The sequence below is a fragment of the Acipenser ruthenus genome, chromosome 5 (assembly GCF_902713425.1).
Source record: "Acipenser ruthenus chromosome 5, fAciRut3.2 maternal haplotype, whole genome shotgun sequence".
NCBI lineage: Eukaryota > Metazoa > Chordata > Actinopteri > Acipenseriformes > Acipenseridae > Acipenser > Acipenser ruthenus.
The window spans coordinates 56,936,477-56,956,834 of NC_081193.1; the positions used below are offsets into that span (position 1 = coordinate 56,936,477).

Below are 20,358 nucleotides of genomic sequence, written 5' to 3' on the forward strand. Positions count from 1 at the left end.
TACAGTTATTTTAAATAATTGTACAATATTATCGCACAAATTATGTAAAACAATAATTAGCAAACATTATATAGTCATACGCAACAAGTATTTATCTGATAGGCTCCTCCTGTCTGGTCAATTCTTAAAAGGAAAAATAACGCTGAGGTCTGTGAGCGCTGTCATTTTATGTCCTCGGGGGTGGGCCACGACTGCGTCACAGGCTCAGCTGAGCAGCTTTGGTATAGAATATTCAGGTTTCTGGTCTTTAGGAGGTAAACACCCATTAGGGAATGGTTACATTTCGCACTTGAAAGGGAACACCCCCAAGACAACCTGAAAGCATATAGCTTTCACATTAATGTTGCCCTGAAGCTGCTAGAAGACTCGACACAGCAATTCCATATCCTGGTCCCCTAAATTTTCTGTGTTAAGTAACAGTGGACTCAAAGTGACCTGCTGACATGCAGAACACAGGAAGATATTAGAGGGAAATTCATTTTCAGGTGTTACAGGCTGAAGATGTAAAGACAAACAAGCAAATGAAACAGATTGAATAAGTAAACACAATTTGCAATGTCTCTTATGTAAACATGTAATCTTATTTTGTATTGCTTTTCTGGGGAAGACCTTTTAAAACAGCAATAACCATTCTGGATTAGTTATTCATTAAAGAACATAGCTTTTTAATTGAGCCATTAATTTACTTTTTATTGACTACTATACCACCAATTTGTTCATTTTGTTGAGATTCATAAATCCCTACCCACAGCCTTTTGGGGTTAGTTAATGTGCTTTAGAATATCTAGTGCTAATGTACATTTACATATTTATTATTTCCTATTATGCACTAAAATAAATGTTATTTCATCACTAAATTCAATTAAGTTGTTATAATTCAACCACATTACTATAATTATGATTTTACCAGAAGTACAAATCTATAAAATGTGTGGGGCTAATTACGTTAGTTTGTTTAATAATTAATTTAAACACTTAATTAACTTGTATAATTAATACAGTTCAAATTAACGTGCGTTAATCAACTTGAATGAATATTATATGACCATTACCATATTAGATCACCGATTAAACACAGACAGTCTATTAGTTATCTGTTAAATAATCTGAATATTCATTCATGTTAATTAAGACCTCATCAATATTATTTTATTTAATGACGTGTAGAAGATCGAGGAATTACAATGAACACACAAAACACCCTCAACCACAACAAGGTAGGTTAAAATATTGTAGCGGTTTATTAGATAATAATAATAAGGGTACAGAAAGGAAAAAGTTAGAAAATCATCATGAGGTAGCAGTTCACATACAGTACATATCAAATGCAGCATAAGTCAACACCTATTCATTGAATGTATATGCTTCTCTAGATGTCGTTTTTCAATAATGCAATTAAACTACAGTACAAGTAGAATCCTATTGCTCTCCTAACATTCATTATAGGTTCAATATCTCATTCTAACACAGTACGTCAACTCATCTGTCTCAATCTCAGTACAGGCTGCGCGGATCTGCCGGCAGGTGATGACATCACTCTGCAGACAGTTCCCTCAGCTCAGCTACACAGACAGTGGCCCTGTGCTGACTGCTCACAGGCAAAATAACTCATTAAACACAAGCACTTATTATTGAAATGCAAAACCAATTTCACAATTACAATTCTTCTAATAACATATCACAGCTACGACTGGACTACAATTGTTTACTAACAATTACACAAGTATACTTTTGCAACACTTCAAATGACAATATGAGTTAATCAGCTTACTTTTTAACAAAGTTCAAACTCTGAGGTTTTTCATACATGCGTTAAAAACGCAAATTTAAGATAACTATTTTATCAATTTCTATGTGTTGTAATTATCATTAATTACTCTGGTTCCACAAGGGAAAGGTAAGGGAATTATACTCAACGGTTCCTTGAAGAAGACCCAAAGTCTGCTGAATAAGTCTTCCGTTGTAGTTATGTTCTCGCTTCGTTTCCGCAATTTTTCAAACCCAAGTTGGGCTCCTTTATCTTCAAAATCTAAGTGGGAGTTTCACACATGTCCTGGGTGGTTTCTTCTTTGAATGCTTCACCTCGCAGGCAGACACAGTCTCGTTATGCTGTGGTTACAACTGGGATAAGAAGGTTGTATCCGAGCCGGGAATGGTTTGTTTTGATGCGTAGATAAACTGACTCGCAGACGTCTCTTTTCCTATTAGCAGGAGTCCTGAACACGGAGCTTTCTCTGACGTTCATTTATTGCAGGGTACAGAATCTTCTTGCAGTCAAGAGGTATAAGCTTAATGCTATCTTCTCTTATGTTAGACTCAGAAACCAGGTCAGACCAACTCTGAAACCAATTCAGAACCAATTCAAAGTTCTTGCTGCAAGTTGCCAGTTCTTATAGGATTTTCGCACAAAGACCTGTAAATTTCCCCTACAACTGTCTTCCGTTATTTTTGGACTATGATTGACTCACCCTGCATGGGATGACTTCATTATGTAATTTATGACTTCCTTCGGTGTCTCCAACTTTTGCTTCCACAATAAATCCTTATCTCGGGCCCCAATCTAATTATTATCTTGTAGAGACCCTCGGTGTTAGGTTCAGCTTAAGTCCCCCGATTCTCGGCTCATTAACCCCCCCTCCTCCTTTGTGTAGGATGTTTCAGGAATTTCTCCAGCCAAGAGTCCACATGCTGTGCTGCATTCTGCTTGTTCAAGAATGAATCCAAGAGATTAGTTCAGATATGTCCTTATATAAAAATAGTTATTAGTTCCAGGCAATTGTGCCTACAAATGACTCTAAAATTCCATTTAGTTTCTGAATCCAGCCAATTTTCCCCCCAATTAGGAAATTAGATTGAATTTGCAGAGGCAGGATGGGATAGGGTTAGAAGACGACAGCAAAGATGTTAATAGAGGAAATGAGAGAAGAAAGCAAGAGTGATATGTAGAGGTATGGGTATGAAGGAAAGAAAGGGAAGTGAACTGTAGTACCATTTTTGGTGAAATAAAACTTTGATAAAAGCCACACAAAAAAAAAAAAGAGCACGGTAGGTTGGAAAAGGTTGAACTTTGTAGTTTTATTGCACCTATCTATTAAATAATGTTCTATATTCTTCCATGTTTATATAATAGGAGAAACCTTTTCAACATGTGGAAACTGAGAGGATTACATATTGAACAATAATGTTTTGTGCTGTGAGTTAGTGATCGATTTGATCAACCCCTAAAGCAGGTGGTTCATAAACACCAGTGTGAATGCACCAGTGTAGTAAAATGCTCAAATAAAATTCAAGGGTGGATTAACCGAGCAGGGTTCAATTTCATATCAGCCCCTTGTGGAAGTAGAATTTCACAAGACTTTGTTGCTTTAGTGAAATGACCAAAAACATTTAAAGCAATGTAACAGCTGGTGGGATACATACAGCACCAGCTGTAGGAGAAAAACAAGATGAACAATTAAACTCAGCACTCAGATATTTTAATAGCAAAGCAGAGAAGGCTGAGCTCTTACATCATCCAGTTCTAGCAGGTCTTGTTCCAGTCACAAATGCTTTTCCCCCCACTAAGACTGTATATACATTAAAGATTAAAACAGATTCAAAAGATTGTGTTGCTTTTTGATACATCATTCATTTTATTTCTTGAATTATAATTACATTTCCGTAAATACATTTCAGGAAAAATACAGAAATATTCCTTGGGACCCAATATGACTTTTTATTATTATTATTAAACAAGACACAGCATGATGTTGGCAGACAACTTGAATTTGCTGGCAGACAGAGGTCCTTTCTGCTTTGTGGACATTCTGTTGACCCCTTCTATATGAAGGTCACATAAACAAGCACTTATTATCTGGATGAACATGAATGCTGTGTTTAAACCTCTCTGGGACAACTGTTACTATTTACACTCCTATCAATACAAATATAATTTTGGATTGTTTCTAATTATTTCAGAAACAATCTGAGTGAAAATCTTAAAAATGAATTAGTCACTTATGTTTACATATTAATCTAATGGGAGGTAGGTAGCTAAATATTATAACTATGTGAATATTAGGAAATATAAGTGCAGTTACAATACTTAGCAAGGTCTTCATATACTGTAGGTATGTGAGACTCCAATGTCAATTGCAGTAGTTTTGCAAATTATCTTTGATGTGAAACTTTTACTACCAAAATACAAAGGTGAAGCATTGATTGCTGCAGTACACCATTACTTCAGGAAAGTTGTCTGTCTACCGAGTGAAAGGGGAGATGGCTGTCTGGCTCCTTAGTCATATGATGTAGTGGGTCTGTTTTCCTCAGTCCAGCCGTTTCACCATGTAGGGCCCTTCCAGTTCATAGCCAATCTTTCTGTAGTAGTTCCTGGTACCAACACCTATAAAAAGACAACCCTTTTTATTATACAGAATATCTTCCAAAAAGTATTAGGACATCATATCAATAAAATGAGAACAACTGTTGCCCCTTTTATCCAACTGAGACCCACTGGTCATTTAACCCTGACGTGCAGGGCTGTTCTAATTTCGGTGCCTAGGCACCAATGATGCAATCTCTCTTCTGGAATATCACATGGCAATAATAAGCTGTGGGGCAATTAAATTAGTCTTTCTGAGCTTTGCCATTGAATAAGGCTAGGCATCAGGAACATAAAATGTGTATCCCTATATGCCAATATTGATGATACACTTCAAAAACATCATACAGGAAACACGTCCACCACCGCATATTTTAAAGTAGAAAGATCAATAGGCTTGACTGTGGGTATAGTAAATTCTGTAACTTTTTTCCAACCATATTGCTTTATTTCGTGATAACACAACTCCAGGGATTTCATCTGCCACACTACACTAAGGCATACCGCAAAGGGTTAACCCCCTTTTAGAATGTACTAAACAAGACTTCAACCATTAGTCATCCTTACCTATTTCACTTATTGGCAGAATAAACTCTGTAAAAATTAACATTTTTCCAAAGCTTTTATACCTCTTCCAAGTTTTATTCCAAAATCTTTTTTTTCCATATCCTTAACTGTTCAATCTGTTTATTTATTAGTTAAAATAAGATGCCATGTATTCACAGAGAATCCTTGCAGAGGCTAAAGCCTACTGGAGACTGGCTCTTCCAAATTTCCAGCTCTATTACTGGTCTGCCAATATCCACAGTGTTTTGCACTGGTTCTAATCAGGTTCCAATCCAGACACCTGAGTGGCTGCACACAGAGTAAAGTTCTTATAAAGCCTCCTCCCTATCTGCTCTTTTATGTGCCCCACTTCCCTTATGTGTATCTAAATTTAGTAAGAACCAACTTGTTTGTCATTCTTTTCAGATCTGGGCAAAGTTTAGACAGCATTTCAGGTTACAGTCTTTCTCGATTTTTGCCCCCATTAGACTCAAATCACCTATTTTCCCCTTCAGTGCAAGACTCCACTTTCTATATTTGGCGTAATAATGGCATTTTGAATATTAAAGACATATATTGATGATAAGTTTGCCTCATTTGAACAGCTGTCACAAAAATTTGGATTGCCTCAAACATTTCTTTCGATACTTGCAAATTCGTAATTTCGTTGTGTAATATGTGCATAATATTTTAACTCTAAATTGTCCTTCACTAATTATATTACACATTTTATGGGAACAGCATATTGGGTCTGACATCTCGGACGGCATCTGGGAACCTATTCTGTTCAGTATGCATTCTTCTTCATTCTGTGCACATCATGGGCTGATCCAATTTAAAGTTTAGCACCGTCTTCACTTTTCTAAAACTAAATTAACCAGAATCTACCCTGGATTGGATCTGACGTGTGACAGATGCAAACAAGCACCTGCCTCTTATTTCATCTGTCCCTAGCAGACACCTTTCTGGTCTTCCATTTTTTAAACTTTTTCTCAAGTGTTAGACACACCCATTGATCCCTGTGACAAGCAGGCTGTAGTAGATGACGTCAGACCAGAAAGGAATACACAGAGACAGTAGTGGAGTGTGTTGAAACTGAGTCGCGGCAGCGCTCAGTGTTTTAATTGAACAAAATAAAAGGTTTAAACAAAACAGAAGACAGGACACAGCACTTACGCCAACATAAATAGACAAACAAAACGGACTAACACTCAACAAACGGTGGACGGACAGACACACAAACACGGTGAGTAAGAATAAACAAACAAGTATCGTGCCTCTTGCACTCAATAGCAATTGTTTAATCTTTTATATTTCTCCTCCTCTCTCTCCTGTTCACTACTCACCGAACACCCAACCCCAAGTGAATGAAACGTGCATCTATATATATACTGTTGTGCTGGGATTCAATTACTAATTAATTATTCACTTGAGTCCCAGCATGTGAATTAATTATGTGCAACCTCGTGCTCGCATATTAATTACTTTAAATGCACGTGAAGTGATGTGCAATCCTCGTGCCTCAATACAATTATACATTTTAAATAACTCGTGCTGCACACACCCATTTATATCCCATGCAGCCATCTCTATACACCAACATTAACACACCACACGCAACATATAACACAGAAATGCACACAGAGGTGGGACACATTGCCACATATACCCCCCCTTGTGCGCAGCACACATGGCCTCAACGGCCACCTCCCCCCTTAAAAGCCCAAAAGTCCAGCACAAAGTCCTGGGCCAGAACCGGAGGCTTCAAGGGGCCCACAGGTCGTAAGGCTGTCAGCAGCAATGCTGATAGCGGGGTGGCATACTCCTGCCACTCTTCTGCTGTTGGTGGCAGTTCCAGCAGCTTCCCAGCTGACAGTGGAAATGCTGTCAGCAGAGACATTAATAGTCCGCAGTCTGGCTCCTCCAGCTGGGGTAGTCCTGGCAGTGGAAAGGCTGCTTGGGGGTGGTCTCCTGACCTCCCCCCTTCTTCGTAGCCAGCAGCTCCGCCCCGTGGGGCTCCGGCCACTGCACTTTCTGCAGCGCAAGTGCTGCAGGGGTAGCAGGTCTCCTGACCTCCCCCACGATCTCCGGCAGCAAAACTACTGCTGGGGTTGGTGGTCTCCAGACCTCCTCCCCCTTCTTCGTGGCCGGTAGCTCCCCTTGTTGGGGTTCCGGCCACAGTACTTCCTGCTGCGATGCGGAGCAACGGCAGCCCCAGGCGATGTGGAGCAACAGGCAGCCCCAGGCGATGCAAGGCAAGCATCCTCGGGCGAAGTGAGGCTGTCATCCCTGGGCAAAGCGAGGCTGGCATCCCTGGGCGGTGCGAGGCTGGCATCCTTGGGCGGTGCGAGGCTGGCATCCTTGGGCAGTGCGAGGCAGGCATCCTTGGGCAGTGCGAGGCAGGCATCCTTGGGCGGTGCGAGGCAGGCATCCTTGGGCGGTGCGAGGCAGGCATCCTTGGGCGGTGCGAGGCAGGCATCCTTGGGCGGTGCGAGGCAGGCATCCTTGGGCGGTGCGAGGCAGGCATCCTTGGGCGGTGCGAGGCAGGCATCCTTGGGCGGTGCGAGGCAGGCATCCTTGGGCGGTGCGAAGCTCAGCTGCAGCTCCTCTTGTGGTGGAGGTGGAAGCAGCAAGCAGTCCTCCCATGTTGGGGAAGACAGAACCAGCAGGTATTCACTCTCTGTTGGTGGAGGTGGGAGGGGCAAACAGTCCTCCCACGACAATGAAGGCAAAACCAGCAGGTATTCACCCTCTGCTGGTGGACGTGGGAGGGGCAAGCAGTCCTCCCACAACGGTGGAGGTGGAACCAGCAGGTATTCACCCTCTGCTGGTGTAGGAGTCAGAGGCAGCTCCTGCTGCTCTCCTCCTGGTGGAAGCGGTTGAGGTGGTGGAGGCAGAGGCAGCTCCTGCTGCTCTGCTCCAGGCGGTGAAGGTGGGAGCAGCGTGTAGTCTCCTGGCGACGAAGGTGGGAGCAGCGTGTAGTCTCCTGGCGACGAAGGTGGGAGCAGCGTGTAGTCTCCTGGCGACGAAGGTGGGAGCAGCGTGTAGTCTCCTGGCGACGAAGGTGGGAGCAGCGTGTAGTCTCCTGGCGACAGAGGTGGGAGCAGCGTGTAGTCTCCTGGCGACGGAGGTGGGAGCAGCGTGTAGTCTCCTGGCGACGGAGGTGGGAGCAGCGTGTAGTCTCCTGGCGACGGAGGTGGGAGCAGCGTGTAGTCTCCTGGCGACGGAGGTGGGAGCAGCGTGTAGTCTCCTGGCGACGGAGGTGGGAGCAGCGTGTAGTCTCCTGGCGACGGAGGTGGGAGCAGCGTGTAGTCTCCTGGCGACGGAGGTGGGAGCAGCGTGTAGTCTCCCTCTCTTGCAGAGGACTGGTGCGGCTCTGCCTCTCTTGCAGGGGACAGGTGCGGTTCTCCCTTTGTCTTGGAAGGGGAAACCAGCAGGCATTTTTCCTCTGCTGGTTGTGATGGGGAAACCAGTAGGCATTCTTCCTCTGCTGGTTGTGATGGGGACAGCAGGCATTCTTCCTCTGCTGGTTGTGATGGTGGAGGCAGAGGCAGCTCCGGCTCCTCTCCTCGTGATGGTGACGGTGGGGGAAGTTATACCAGCAGGCATTCACCCTCTGCTGGTGGAAGTGGACCCAGCAGGCATTCACCCTCTGCTGGTGGAAGTGGAGACAGCAGGCATTTTCCCTCCGCTGGTGGAGATGGGGACAGCAGGCATTTTCCCTCTGCTGGTGGAGATGGGAACAGCAGGCATTCTCCCTCTGCTGGTGGAAGTGGGGACAGCAGGCATTCTTGCTGTGCTGGTGGACATGGGAACAGCTGCCTCTCGGGCTTTGGATTCCCGCGGTCCCCCCGTCTGGGCGCTGGACGCTCGCGGTTCCTCCTCTTCATACTTCATGGGGCATATGGCTAAAGTGTGCCCATAAGCCCCACAGCCAGGGCATAACTCTGCCGCGAGGTTCTTTAAAAAAACCTCCCAGTCATCATCCCCGACCTCCTCCTGCTGTTGCTGCAGTTGCTATTGTTGCTGCTGCAGCTTTCCTTTCCCCATTCTGCTCTATGGTCCTTCTACCTACCTTCCTCTCTTGGGCTGGTTCCTCCTCCTCTTGGAAGGGGCAGATCGCCACTGTGTGTCCATAGACCCCACAGGCAAGGCCCCCGAGGAGGTCCTCCAGCTGTCTCTCCAGCCTTCCATTTCCCTTTTTTTTTTTTTTGTACAGTACCCTTTCTCGCAGTCTCCATGGAGGCGTGGGTTCGAATCCCACTTGTAACACCACGTGTGACAAGCAGGCTGTAGTGGATGACGTCAGGCCAGAAAGGAATACACACAGACAGTAGTGGAGTGTGTTGAAACTGAGTTGCGGCAGCGCTCAGTGTTTTAATTGAACAAAATAAAAGGTTTAAGCAAAACAGAAGACAGGACACGGCACTTACGCCAAAATAAATAGACAAACAAAACGGACTAACACTCAAACAAACGGTGGACTAAGAGACAAACAAACACGGTGAGTACAAATACTTATTGTTATTATTATCATTTATTTTCCTTTCTCCTCTCCACACCCGTTCTCCACTCACCGAACACACAACCCCGAGTGAGTAAAACGTGCATCTATATATACACTGTTGTGCCAGGATTCTATTAATTACTAATTAATTATTCACTTGAATCCCAGCATGTGAATTAATTATGTGCAACCTCGTGCTCGCATATTAATTACTTTAAATGCTCGTGAAGTGATGTGCAATCCTCGTGCCTAAATACAATTATACATTTTAAATAACTTGTGCTGCACACACCCATTTATATCCCGTGCAGCCATCTCTGTACACCAACATTAACACACCACACGCAACATACAACACAGAAATGTACACAGGGGTGGAGCACATTGCCACAATCCCTCACCAATTGCTGCACTCTTTGGAGTTGCACCTGAAGGAATTGGTCTATCTCGGATGCAGTCTGACACTCTGGCCTTTGCAACTTTAATAGCTAGACGCCAAATTGTATACTGTTGGAAGCAAGCTGCCCCTCCTCTGTATGTCCACTGGATTAGGGATCATATGCAGCTGCTCCAGTTGGAGAAAATTAAATTCACAATCTGCGGAGCCAGTGACAAATTTTACTCGGATTGGCAACCTTTCCTCTTCTGCTTTGAGAGCTCAGATTTCTCTCTCTCCCCTGACCTCTTCGCACAGCCTCCTTGGTGCTAAATGCGACAAGCCTAACCTCTGTCCCTACTACGGTCTCTTCTCTCTTTTTTCTCTGCCTTTTCCCCTTTAATTTAATTATGAATTATATATTTTGGTATTTATTTTTTTCTCATGACATTTTGTGTTGATTTTACAGAATTGTAAAAAAAAAAAAAAAAAAAAAAACTGTTTATATATAAATATGCTTTTCTCTTCAGAATGAAGAATTATTTGAAGTCAGGAAATATACAGTACATTATGTTTATAGGCCAAAAATGACATTTTTTTTTTTTATTTGTTTGATTACAGTGGTGGCCACATTGAATGTAGTACCAAAACATAGTTAGTTTAACTGCTTTATGACTATTTATAGTATTTTTTCTATATACTTTTTTGTTATTGTTGATTTGCTATTTGTTGTTATATTGAATGCTATATCATTTGTATATAAATATGATTTGTTATTCAAAATGATTGAATATTTAATTAAAACAACTGCATTTATGACTTGTATTTATTCATACATTTCAAGGTTAAGACCATGGCTCAGACAAACTATTGTAGCTCCTCAACAGCAGAAGATATTTGAAATCTGAATTTTTGGGAAACATATTATTTATTATTGTTTTATTTTATTTTTTTTGAGGGGGGGGGGGCTTATAGGGACCACCTTGGTGTTTGGATTTTTCCCAGAGTCCTTGCACACATTTTTTCACAACAGCATTTTGAAAATAATTTATATGTGTATATGTAGAAGTACATGTAGAAAGTAAAGTATTTATATAATGTACCTAACTTAATGAGATTCCTGGGCTTGAATCTTCACTACCAGGTCAGTAAGGAATGTTGTCATTTTGCACTTTGAAAGTTGCTGATGGCAAAGTTCCTTTTTTTTGTTTACATTTTTTTTCACATTTGAATGCATTGCAGATAAATGGTGTCTCCATCATTTGACAAAACCTCCTGACAAATAACGCACTGGGGCTTTGGGTCATCCTCGGATCCAGTAAATGTAAATGGCAGTGCAGGTCCCTGCAACCGTTACCTCGTGTAGAAAATTAATTTATCCATTTCTAACGCAACTTATTGCGTATCACGACATCACTGCGAATCCAAGACCATGCAGACATCACCGCAAGGGACATTACAGCACCGACCATTACAGTGACTGCCCATAACAGCGCTGCGACATCACCATGATGGACATTACAGCGCAGACCACTACAGCGACTGCACATAACAGCGCTGCAACATCACCACGATGGACATTACAGCGCAGACCACTACAGCGACTGCACATAACAGCGCTGCGACATCACCATGATGGACATTACAGCGCAGACCACTACAGCGACTGCACATAACAGCGCTGCAACATCACCACGATGGACATTACAGCGCAGACCACTACAGAGACTGCACATAACAGCGCTGCGACATCACCACGATGGACATTACAGCGCAGACCACTACAGCGACTGCACATAACAGTGCTGCGACATCACCACGATGGACATTACAGCGCAGACCACTACAGCGACTGCACATAACAGTGCTGCGACATCACCACGATGGACATTACAGCGCAGACCACTACAGCGACTGCACATAACAGCGCTGCGACATCACCACGATGGACATTACAGCGCAGACCACTACAGCGACTGCACATAACAGCGCTGCGACATCACCATGATGGACATTACAGCGCAGACCACTACAGAGACTGCACATAACAGCGCTGCAACATCACCACAATGGACATTACAGCGCAGACCACTACAGCGACTGCACATAACAGTGCTGCGACATCACCACGATGGACATTACAGCGCAGACCACTACAGCGACTGCACATAACAGCGCTGCGACATCACCACGATGGACATTACAGCGCAGACCACTACAGCGACTGCACATAACAGCACTACGACATCATCACGCCGAACTACAATTCAATTCACAAACACATCACTTACCAGAAACTCCACCCGCCCCCCTCAGTATGCAGGTTTCAATATGACCTAGCAGTGTCAGTGAGACTCATATTGCACAATTGTAAAGCAGTTGCATACCAGGTTTGAAGATCTCTTTCAGATCGAAACGTTGATCTTAGGTATAATAAAAAATATAAACACTTTGGAGCATTATATAGAAAATAGGAGGCACTTTTTTACACAGAGAATTGTGAGGGTCTGGAACAAACTCCCCACTAATGTTGTTGAAGCTGACACCCTGGGATCCTTCAAGAAACTGCTTGATGAGATTCTGGGATCAATGGGCTACTGACAACCAAACGAGCAAGATGGGCTGAATGGCCTCCTCTCGTTTGTAAACTTTCTTATGTTCTTATGTTCTTATAAGTGTGCGGGTACTGTGTTTGTTTAACTTTAAAAATCTTTCTACCCTGCACCTTGAAAGACTTTGGATGTGTTCATGTTTTCTCTTTGTTTACTAGCAGCCCCCCATCCCATTTCTCAGAGCGTCCATTTGTAAATAACTTTAGCATAACAGAGGCAGAAGTGTTAAAGGGCCTAGGAGCTCTTAAAATAAACAAATCCCCTGGGCCAGATGAGATCCTCCCAATAGTACTCAAAGAAATGAAAGAAGTTATTTACAAACCGCTAACCAAGATCATGCAACAGTCTCTTGACAGAGGCGTTGTACCGACAGACTGGAAAATAGCAAACGTAATACCGATCCACAAAAAGGGAGACAAAACCGAACCAGGTAACTACAGACCAGTAAGCCTGACTTCTATTATATGTAAACTTACGGAAACTATAATAAGATCCAAAATGGAAAATTACCTATATGGTAACAATATCCTGGGAGACAGCCAGCATGGTTTTAGGAAAGGGAGATCGTGTCTAACTAACCTACTTGACTTTTTTGAGGATGCAACATTGAAAATGGATAACTGCAAAGCATACGACATGGTCTATTTAGATTTCCAGAAAGCTTTTGACAAAGTCCTGCATAAAAGACGAATTCTCAAACTGAACGCAGTAGTGATTCAAGGAAATGCATGCACATGGATTAGGGAGTGGTTAACAGGTAGAAAACAGAAAGTACTGATTAGAGGAGAAACCTCAAAATGGAGTGAGGTAACCAGTGGAGTACCACAGGGATCAGTATTAGGTCACAGGGATCAGTATTAGGTCCTCTGCTATTCCTAATCTACATTAATGATTTAGATTCTGGTATAGTAAGCAAACTCGTTAAATTTGCAGACGACACAAAAATAGGAAGAGTGGCAAACACTGTTGAAGCAGCAAAGGTCATTCAAAATGATCTAGACAGCATTCAGAATTGGGCAGACACATGGCAAATGAAATTTAATAGAGAAAAGTGTAAAGTATTGCATGCGGGCAATACAAATGTGCATTATAAATATCATATGGGAGATACTGAAATTGAAGAAGGGAACTATGAAAAAGACCTAGGAGTTTATGTTGACTCAGAAATGTCTTCATCTAGACAATGTGGGGAAGCTATAAAAAAGGCCAACAAGATGCTCGGATATATTGTGAGAAGTGTTGAATTTAAATCAAGGGAAGTAATGTTAAAACTCTACAATGCATTAGTAAGACCTCACCTAGAATATTGTGTTCAGTTCTGGTCACCTCGTTACAAAAAGGATATTGCTGCTCTAGAAAGAGTGCAAAGAAGAGCAACCAGAATTATCCCTGGTTTAAAAGGCATGTCGTATGCAGACAGGCTAAAAAAATTGAATCTATTCAGTCTTGAACAAAGAAGACTACGCGGCGATCTGATTCAAACATTCAAAATCCTAAAAGGTATAGACAATGTCAACCCGGGGGACTTCTTTGACTTGAAAAAAGACAAAAGGACCAGGGGTCATAAATGGAGATTAGATAAAGGGGCATTCAGAACAGAAAATAGGAGGCACTTTTTCACACAGAGAATTGTGAGGGTCTGGAACCAACTCCCCAGTAATGTTGTTGAAGCTGACACCCTGGGATCCTTCAAGAAGCTGCTTGATTAGATTCTGGGATCAATAAGCTACTAACAACCATACGAGCAAGATGGGCTGAATGGCCTCCTCTCGTTTGTAAACTTTCTTATGTTCTTATGTTCTTAAATAAACAGTGGTTGTTGTTACTGCTATTTTGGCCCCAAAGCTGCCTTTGGTGTGTTTCTTTTGTCCAGCGCCACCACAATATGTATAAACCTTCATTTGCCTGTTTGGCAGGGCACCTAAAAATGTAGTCCTGTAAGCTGCTAGAGAATAGATTTATACCATGTGTGTGTGCGAATACAGTGGTCTTCCAAAGTTTACAAACCCTAATTTATGGAAGTGTAGCAGCCTACAATTAGTGTTGAATACATGTATATAGTACATTCCTATAAACACCCCTATGTATTTATGGTAAATATATGTAGATGGTACATTCCTAAAATCCCCCTATTCTTATGTTTTCTAATAAAAAAAAGGTCATCTTGTTAGAGTTACATACTGTTTGTTTGTTGTGCTCTTGTAGCCCTGAATAAATATATTTTCAAAGAAACAAGAAATCACCATTTAATGTGTGCAACAGAAGCATACATTGGGAAACTTTTGACAAACAACTGTGGATATCGGCCAATTGCAATATACGCTGAGACATTGAGGGTGGAAGAATCGCTCAAATAAAGATATGAATGCACAATTAAATAATAACAATAACAACAACACCAATAATAATAATAATAATAGCTTCTGCTCGGAACTCGGATACAGGGGAATGGGGAAGAGCTGCAAGTCTCATGCTGTCACTGGAAGAATTGGATCAAGCTTGCGCCTTTGACAATTCAAAAATATTAGTGGATGTAAATGTCTCTGTGATGTATTTGTAAGGGTATTGTAATAGATCCTTTTATTAGAAATCGTGTACAGACCCCGATTAGCAGTAGTACTATAATAATAATAATAATAATAATAATAACAGCAGTGTGGAGTAGTGGTTAGGGCTCTGGACTCTTGACCGGAGGGTTGTGGGTTCAATCCCCAGTGGGGGACACTGCTGCTGTACCCTTGAGCAAGGTACTTTACCTAGATTGCTCCAGTAAAAAACCCTACTGTATAAATGGGGAATTGTATGTAAAAATAAATGTGATATCTTGTAACAATTGTAAGTTGCCCTGGATAAGGGCGTCTGCTAAGAAATAAATAATAATAATAATAATAATAATAATAATAATAATAATAATAATATTATAAGAACATAAGAATGTTTACAAACGAGAGGAGGCCATTCAGCCCATCTTGCTCGTTTGGTTGTTAGTAGCTTATTGATCCCAGAATCTCATCAAGAAGCTTCTTGAAGGACCCCAGGTGTCAGCTTCAACAACATTACTGGGGAGTTGGTTCCAGACCCTCACAATTCTCTGTGTAAAAAAGTGCCTCCTATTTTCTGATCTGAATGCCCCTTTATCTAATCTCCATTATTATAGGACTGCCCAGTCCCTGACCACATTCCGGCGCCTCCTTAAGACTCACCTCTTCAAACAGCACCTGTAGAACTCCTCTGTTGTATCCTGGGACACTATCACCCTTCATTTAAATATGCTTTATTTTGCTCTTATCTGCCCCCTATTTTACTGCATTTAATCCTGTACCTCAGAATATTGTAATCTGCCAAGTGTTTAATCTGTAGTATTTTGTACTTAATCATATCCTGATGTAACTATCACTATTTAATCATATCCTGATGTAACTTTCACTATTATCTGCTGTATTATTGAATTGTGGTTTGTCACACTTGAGAATTATTGTATTTCTTGTTCTTATTGTATGACTTATATTGTAACACTTGAATGTATTTGTATTTGCTTGCGATTGTAAGTCGCCCTGGATAAGGGCGTCTGCTAAGAAATAAATAATAATAATAATAATAATAATTTGTGACCCCTGGTCTTGGTTCTTTTTTCAGGTCAAAACAGTGCCCTGGGTCGACATTGTCTATACCTTTTAGGATTTTGAATCAGAGCGCCATGTAGTCTTCTTTGTTCAAGACTGAATAATTTCAATTCTTTTAACCTGTCTGCATACAACATGTCTTTTAAACCCAGGATAATTCTGGTTGCTCTTCTTTGCACTCTTTCTAGAGCAGCAATATCCTTTTTGTAACAAGGTGACCAGAACTGAACACAGTATTGTAGGTGAGGTCTTACTAATGCATTGTAAAGTTTTAACATTACTTCCCTTCACTTAAATTCAGCACTTCTCACAATATATCCGAGCATCTTGTTGGCCTTTTTTATAGCTTCCCCACACTGTCTAGATGAAGACATTTCTGAGTCAACGTAAACTCCTAGGCCTTTTCAAAGTTCCCTTCTTCAATTTCAGTATCTCCTATATGATATTTATAATGCACATTTTTATTGCCTGCATGCAATACTTTACACTTTTCTCTATTAAATGTCATTTGTCATGTGTTTGCCCAGTTCTGAATGCTGTCTAGATCATTTTGAATGACCTTTGCTGCTGCAAGTGTTTACCACTCCTCCTATTTTTGTGTCGTCTGCAAATTTAACAAGTTTGCTTACTATACCAGAATCTAAACCATTAATGTAGATCAGGAATAGCAGAGGACCTAATACTGATTCCTGTGGTACTCCACTGGTTACCTCGCTCTGTTTTGAGGTTTCTCCTCTAATCAGTACTTTCTGTTTTCTACATGTTAACCACTCCCTAATCCATGTGCATTCATTTACTTGAATCCCTACTGCGTTCAGTTTGAGAATTAATCTTTTATGCGGGACATTGTCAAAAGCTTTCTGGAAATCTAAATAAACCATGTCGTATGCTTTGCAATTATCCATTGTCTATGTTGCATCCTCAAAAAAGTCAAGTAGGTTAGTTAGACACGATCTCCCTTTCCTAAAACCATGCTGACTGTCTCCCAGGATATTGTTACCATATAGGTAATTTTCCATTTTAGATTATCCATTTTAGATCTTATTATAGTTTCCATAAGTTTACATCTAATAGAAGTCAGGCTTATTGGTCTGTAGTTACCTGGTTTGGTTTTGTCTCCCTTTTTGTGGATCGGTATTACGTTTGCAATTTTCCAGTCTGTCGGTACAACCCCTGTGTCAAGAGACTGTTGCATGATCTTGGTTAGAGGTTTGTAAATAACTTCTTTCATTTCTTTGAGTACTATTGGGAGGATCTCATCCGGCCCAGGGGATTTGTTTATTTTAAGAGCTCCTAGTCCCTTTAACCCTTTGCGGTCCTATGTTGGACCTGGTCCGACATCGTAATTTTTCCTTTCCGGTCCATTGGCGGACCCTGTCCGACATCATCAAAAAGACGCAAAAAACAGGTCTCTAGTCGTTTTTTCGAGTGAGACCGATAGGATACTGATAGACCCGACACCGCATAGATAACACGGACATAAACAAACATGATAGCTGCTTCCGCATCCAGCGCTCAAAGAACATCACAGACATTTGCAGAGCTTTTTTTAGATGTTATAGTAATAAAATAACGTCTTGGATCGCATTATTGTGGAGTTTGGTGATAAAACGAGTGATCAAGAGATGATTTATCGGTATGTACTATTATTAGAGACATTTGAAAAATATAGCGAACAAGGGGTGGGGCGGGGCTGGAGATGCAGTACTGAGTGTCCTGTTGATATGCAGTGCCTTTTAAACCTGTTTTACTGTGGAAAAAAAATACTTTTAAACAGCGCATCTAAAATAAACTGCGCGTGTGAAAATAAATTGGATCTGACGCGCCTGACACGCACTGAATAAATGGACCGCTAAGGGTTAATGTTAAAAAAAACAAAACAAAAAAAAAAAAAAACACTTAGTCATTCCAGCCGAGTTTGGAATATCCAATGCAGTGTACTACTTTTATGCACAGCGAAAAGAATGGGACAGCCAGAATACGTTTTTTTTTCCCTCCTGAACAGTGAACACAAGCAGTAGAATGAGCACAGATTAGAAAGATGTGCATTTACGTGAATGCTAGATGTAAAAACTATTTTTAAATAATGTTGGCTAAATTATGTATCATGTGGTTAAATCAGTTTGTTGTGTTGCTTAGTAATACATATTGTAATAACACAATGTGTGATTGTGTAGAAATTAGTTTTTCCATAAACTGCGTAACTGAATTTTGTTGTTTGCGGACAACCTGGAGTTTACTCACAGACCACAACGGACCACATGTTGGGAACCACTGCATTATATCACTGGAAACAGCTACTTAAGGCCTTTCCATGGATATATTTGGTTTTCTTTTCTGATTTAAGGTTGCCAAACTACAAGATCTAAAGCACAAGGGTAAATATACTAGACACAGAACATTCACAGCTGTTTTGTAGACCCTGATTAGCACACATTTTCCCTGATGTTCTAGCTCCCCCCGCTTTGGCCCAGGTTGGATTCCTGGGCAGGGAACTTCTTTTAACTGGAATTGATAGGTCGATTGGCCACCTCTTGTTTGTAAAATGTTTTATATTCTTACGACAAGATGAAGTTAGGCAATCCAACATTAGTGTGTGTGAAACTAGGCACTTAAGTGGTAACAATCTTTGCAGTTAACATTGTAGAGACTCATTTTTGGAGAATAAATGATAAATAAATGCCCCACCTCACAGCACAGTTTAACTTAGAAGAGTTCTGAGTGGGCTAAAATAGGTAAATCAGTCAACATACTTGTTAGAGGGCAGTCTATGTAAAACACCTTGTCACATATTTATTTTACATTATATTAAAGTACTTGCCCCATCAACCACCATCTACCTGGTGGTATTCTTTCTATAAACAATATATTTATTCCCCTGCATTTATTATTATTATTATTATTATTTATTCCTTAGCAGATGCCCTTATCCAGGGCGACTTACAATTTTTACAAGATATCACATTATTTTACATACAATTACATTATTTTTTACACATTATTTTTACATACAATTACCCATTTATACAGTTGGGTTTTTACTGGAGCAATCTAGGTAAAGTACCTTGCTCAAGGGTACAGCAGCAGTGTCTCCCACCTGGGTTTGAACCCACAACCCTCCGGTCAAGAGTCCAGAGCCCTAACCACTACTCCACACTGCTGCCCAAATGGATTTATGAAACCCATTTGGAAATGCAAGCTCACTCTGAAAGAAAAATATCTTTCTCTTTAATAAACTAATAATGTACCTGTAAATTATTAAAATAAGCAGGCCAACAGAAATGGAATTTGATTGGCTGCATGTCTTCAGAACCAGCAGGGCTGGGAGAGAGATGCTGTTTCCTGCGTCAGTGAGCAGTTCTACATTGTTCCGAATGAAAAAAACCTTTGCAAACCCATTAATTTAAAGAGTCAGAACATCATCTGTCCCCTCTTATCTCTAATTAGGGGCAGGTGCAGTAAGGCTGCCAGGGAACGAGAGGAGAATGGAGCGTAGTAGTGGTGGGGGGGGGGGGGGGGGGGGGGGCTGCTTCGGTATTAGACTTTTTGACACCAGCCGCTTTGCTTAAATGTGTCAAGAGAGAATTACTGGAATTATCTTCATTTTCCCAAATGTTTGAAATTTGTTTTTCTTGGCTTGTAATGTAAAAAAGAAAGGTAACGAGAAGTCTCTCTACTGTCAATTGAATAAAATCCCATGCAGGTTAACTCTTACAGCAGGTAGAACTTACTCGCTTATCAATTATTAACTGTTTAATTCTAATACCTTTAAATGTATGCTACAGCTTTGGTTAAAATTAGGTCTGCCATAGTTTATGAACCAACAGGATCATGAAGAAGGCAAACATGCAACAGAGAGTTATGGTAAGTATCTTTTTAATACAAATAGTGTAATGCTAGGCTACCAAATTAACTTAAAACTACTCCCCCTGGGTATTTTACTACAGTAGGTACAAATAGACAAGTATAGTCAGACATATATTGACAACAGACAGATAGGAAGGCAGTCAGACACATCCACCATGGTCTTCATCACATGCACAAACAGCAGCAGCAGAGCCTATGAAATGCGATATTGATTTGCTGGGACTGAACATCCATAATAAAATAATGGGTCGGCCAGCCAAGGGGACCTGTTTCCATATTACACTCTAAATTACAATACTTTACTGACATGTTATTAGGACTGAGAGAGAAATCATTTCTTGTACAGTTAAAACCATCACAAGAATGATAGTCAAGGCAATTGTCATTTAATTGATGGTCTTTCTGATCAGGTTCTATTACTTGACCAGCTTGAGTTGTCAGTAATTTCAATTGCGTATGCTTGAGAC

The 20,358-nt window shown here is 41.1% G+C and overlaps 1 protein-coding gene across 3 annotated transcripts in view; it reads right to left on the minus strand.

Moving 5' to 3' along the window:
- Positions 1-3,603: 3,603 nt before the first annotated feature.
- The window catches only part of elp3 (elongator acetyltransferase complex subunit 3), a 200,529-nt gene continuing 183,774 nt past the window's right edge, over positions 3,604-20,358 (minus strand). For all 3 annotated transcript variants that reach the window (XM_059024758.1, XM_034004543.3, XM_059024757.1), the window contains one exon: positions 3,604-4,381. In XM_059024758.1, the coding sequence (XP_058880741.1) occupies positions 4,305-4,381 (77 nt within the window). In that variant the 3' untranslated portion in view covers positions 3,604-4,304. The remainder of the gene's footprint in view (positions 4,382-20,358) is intronic.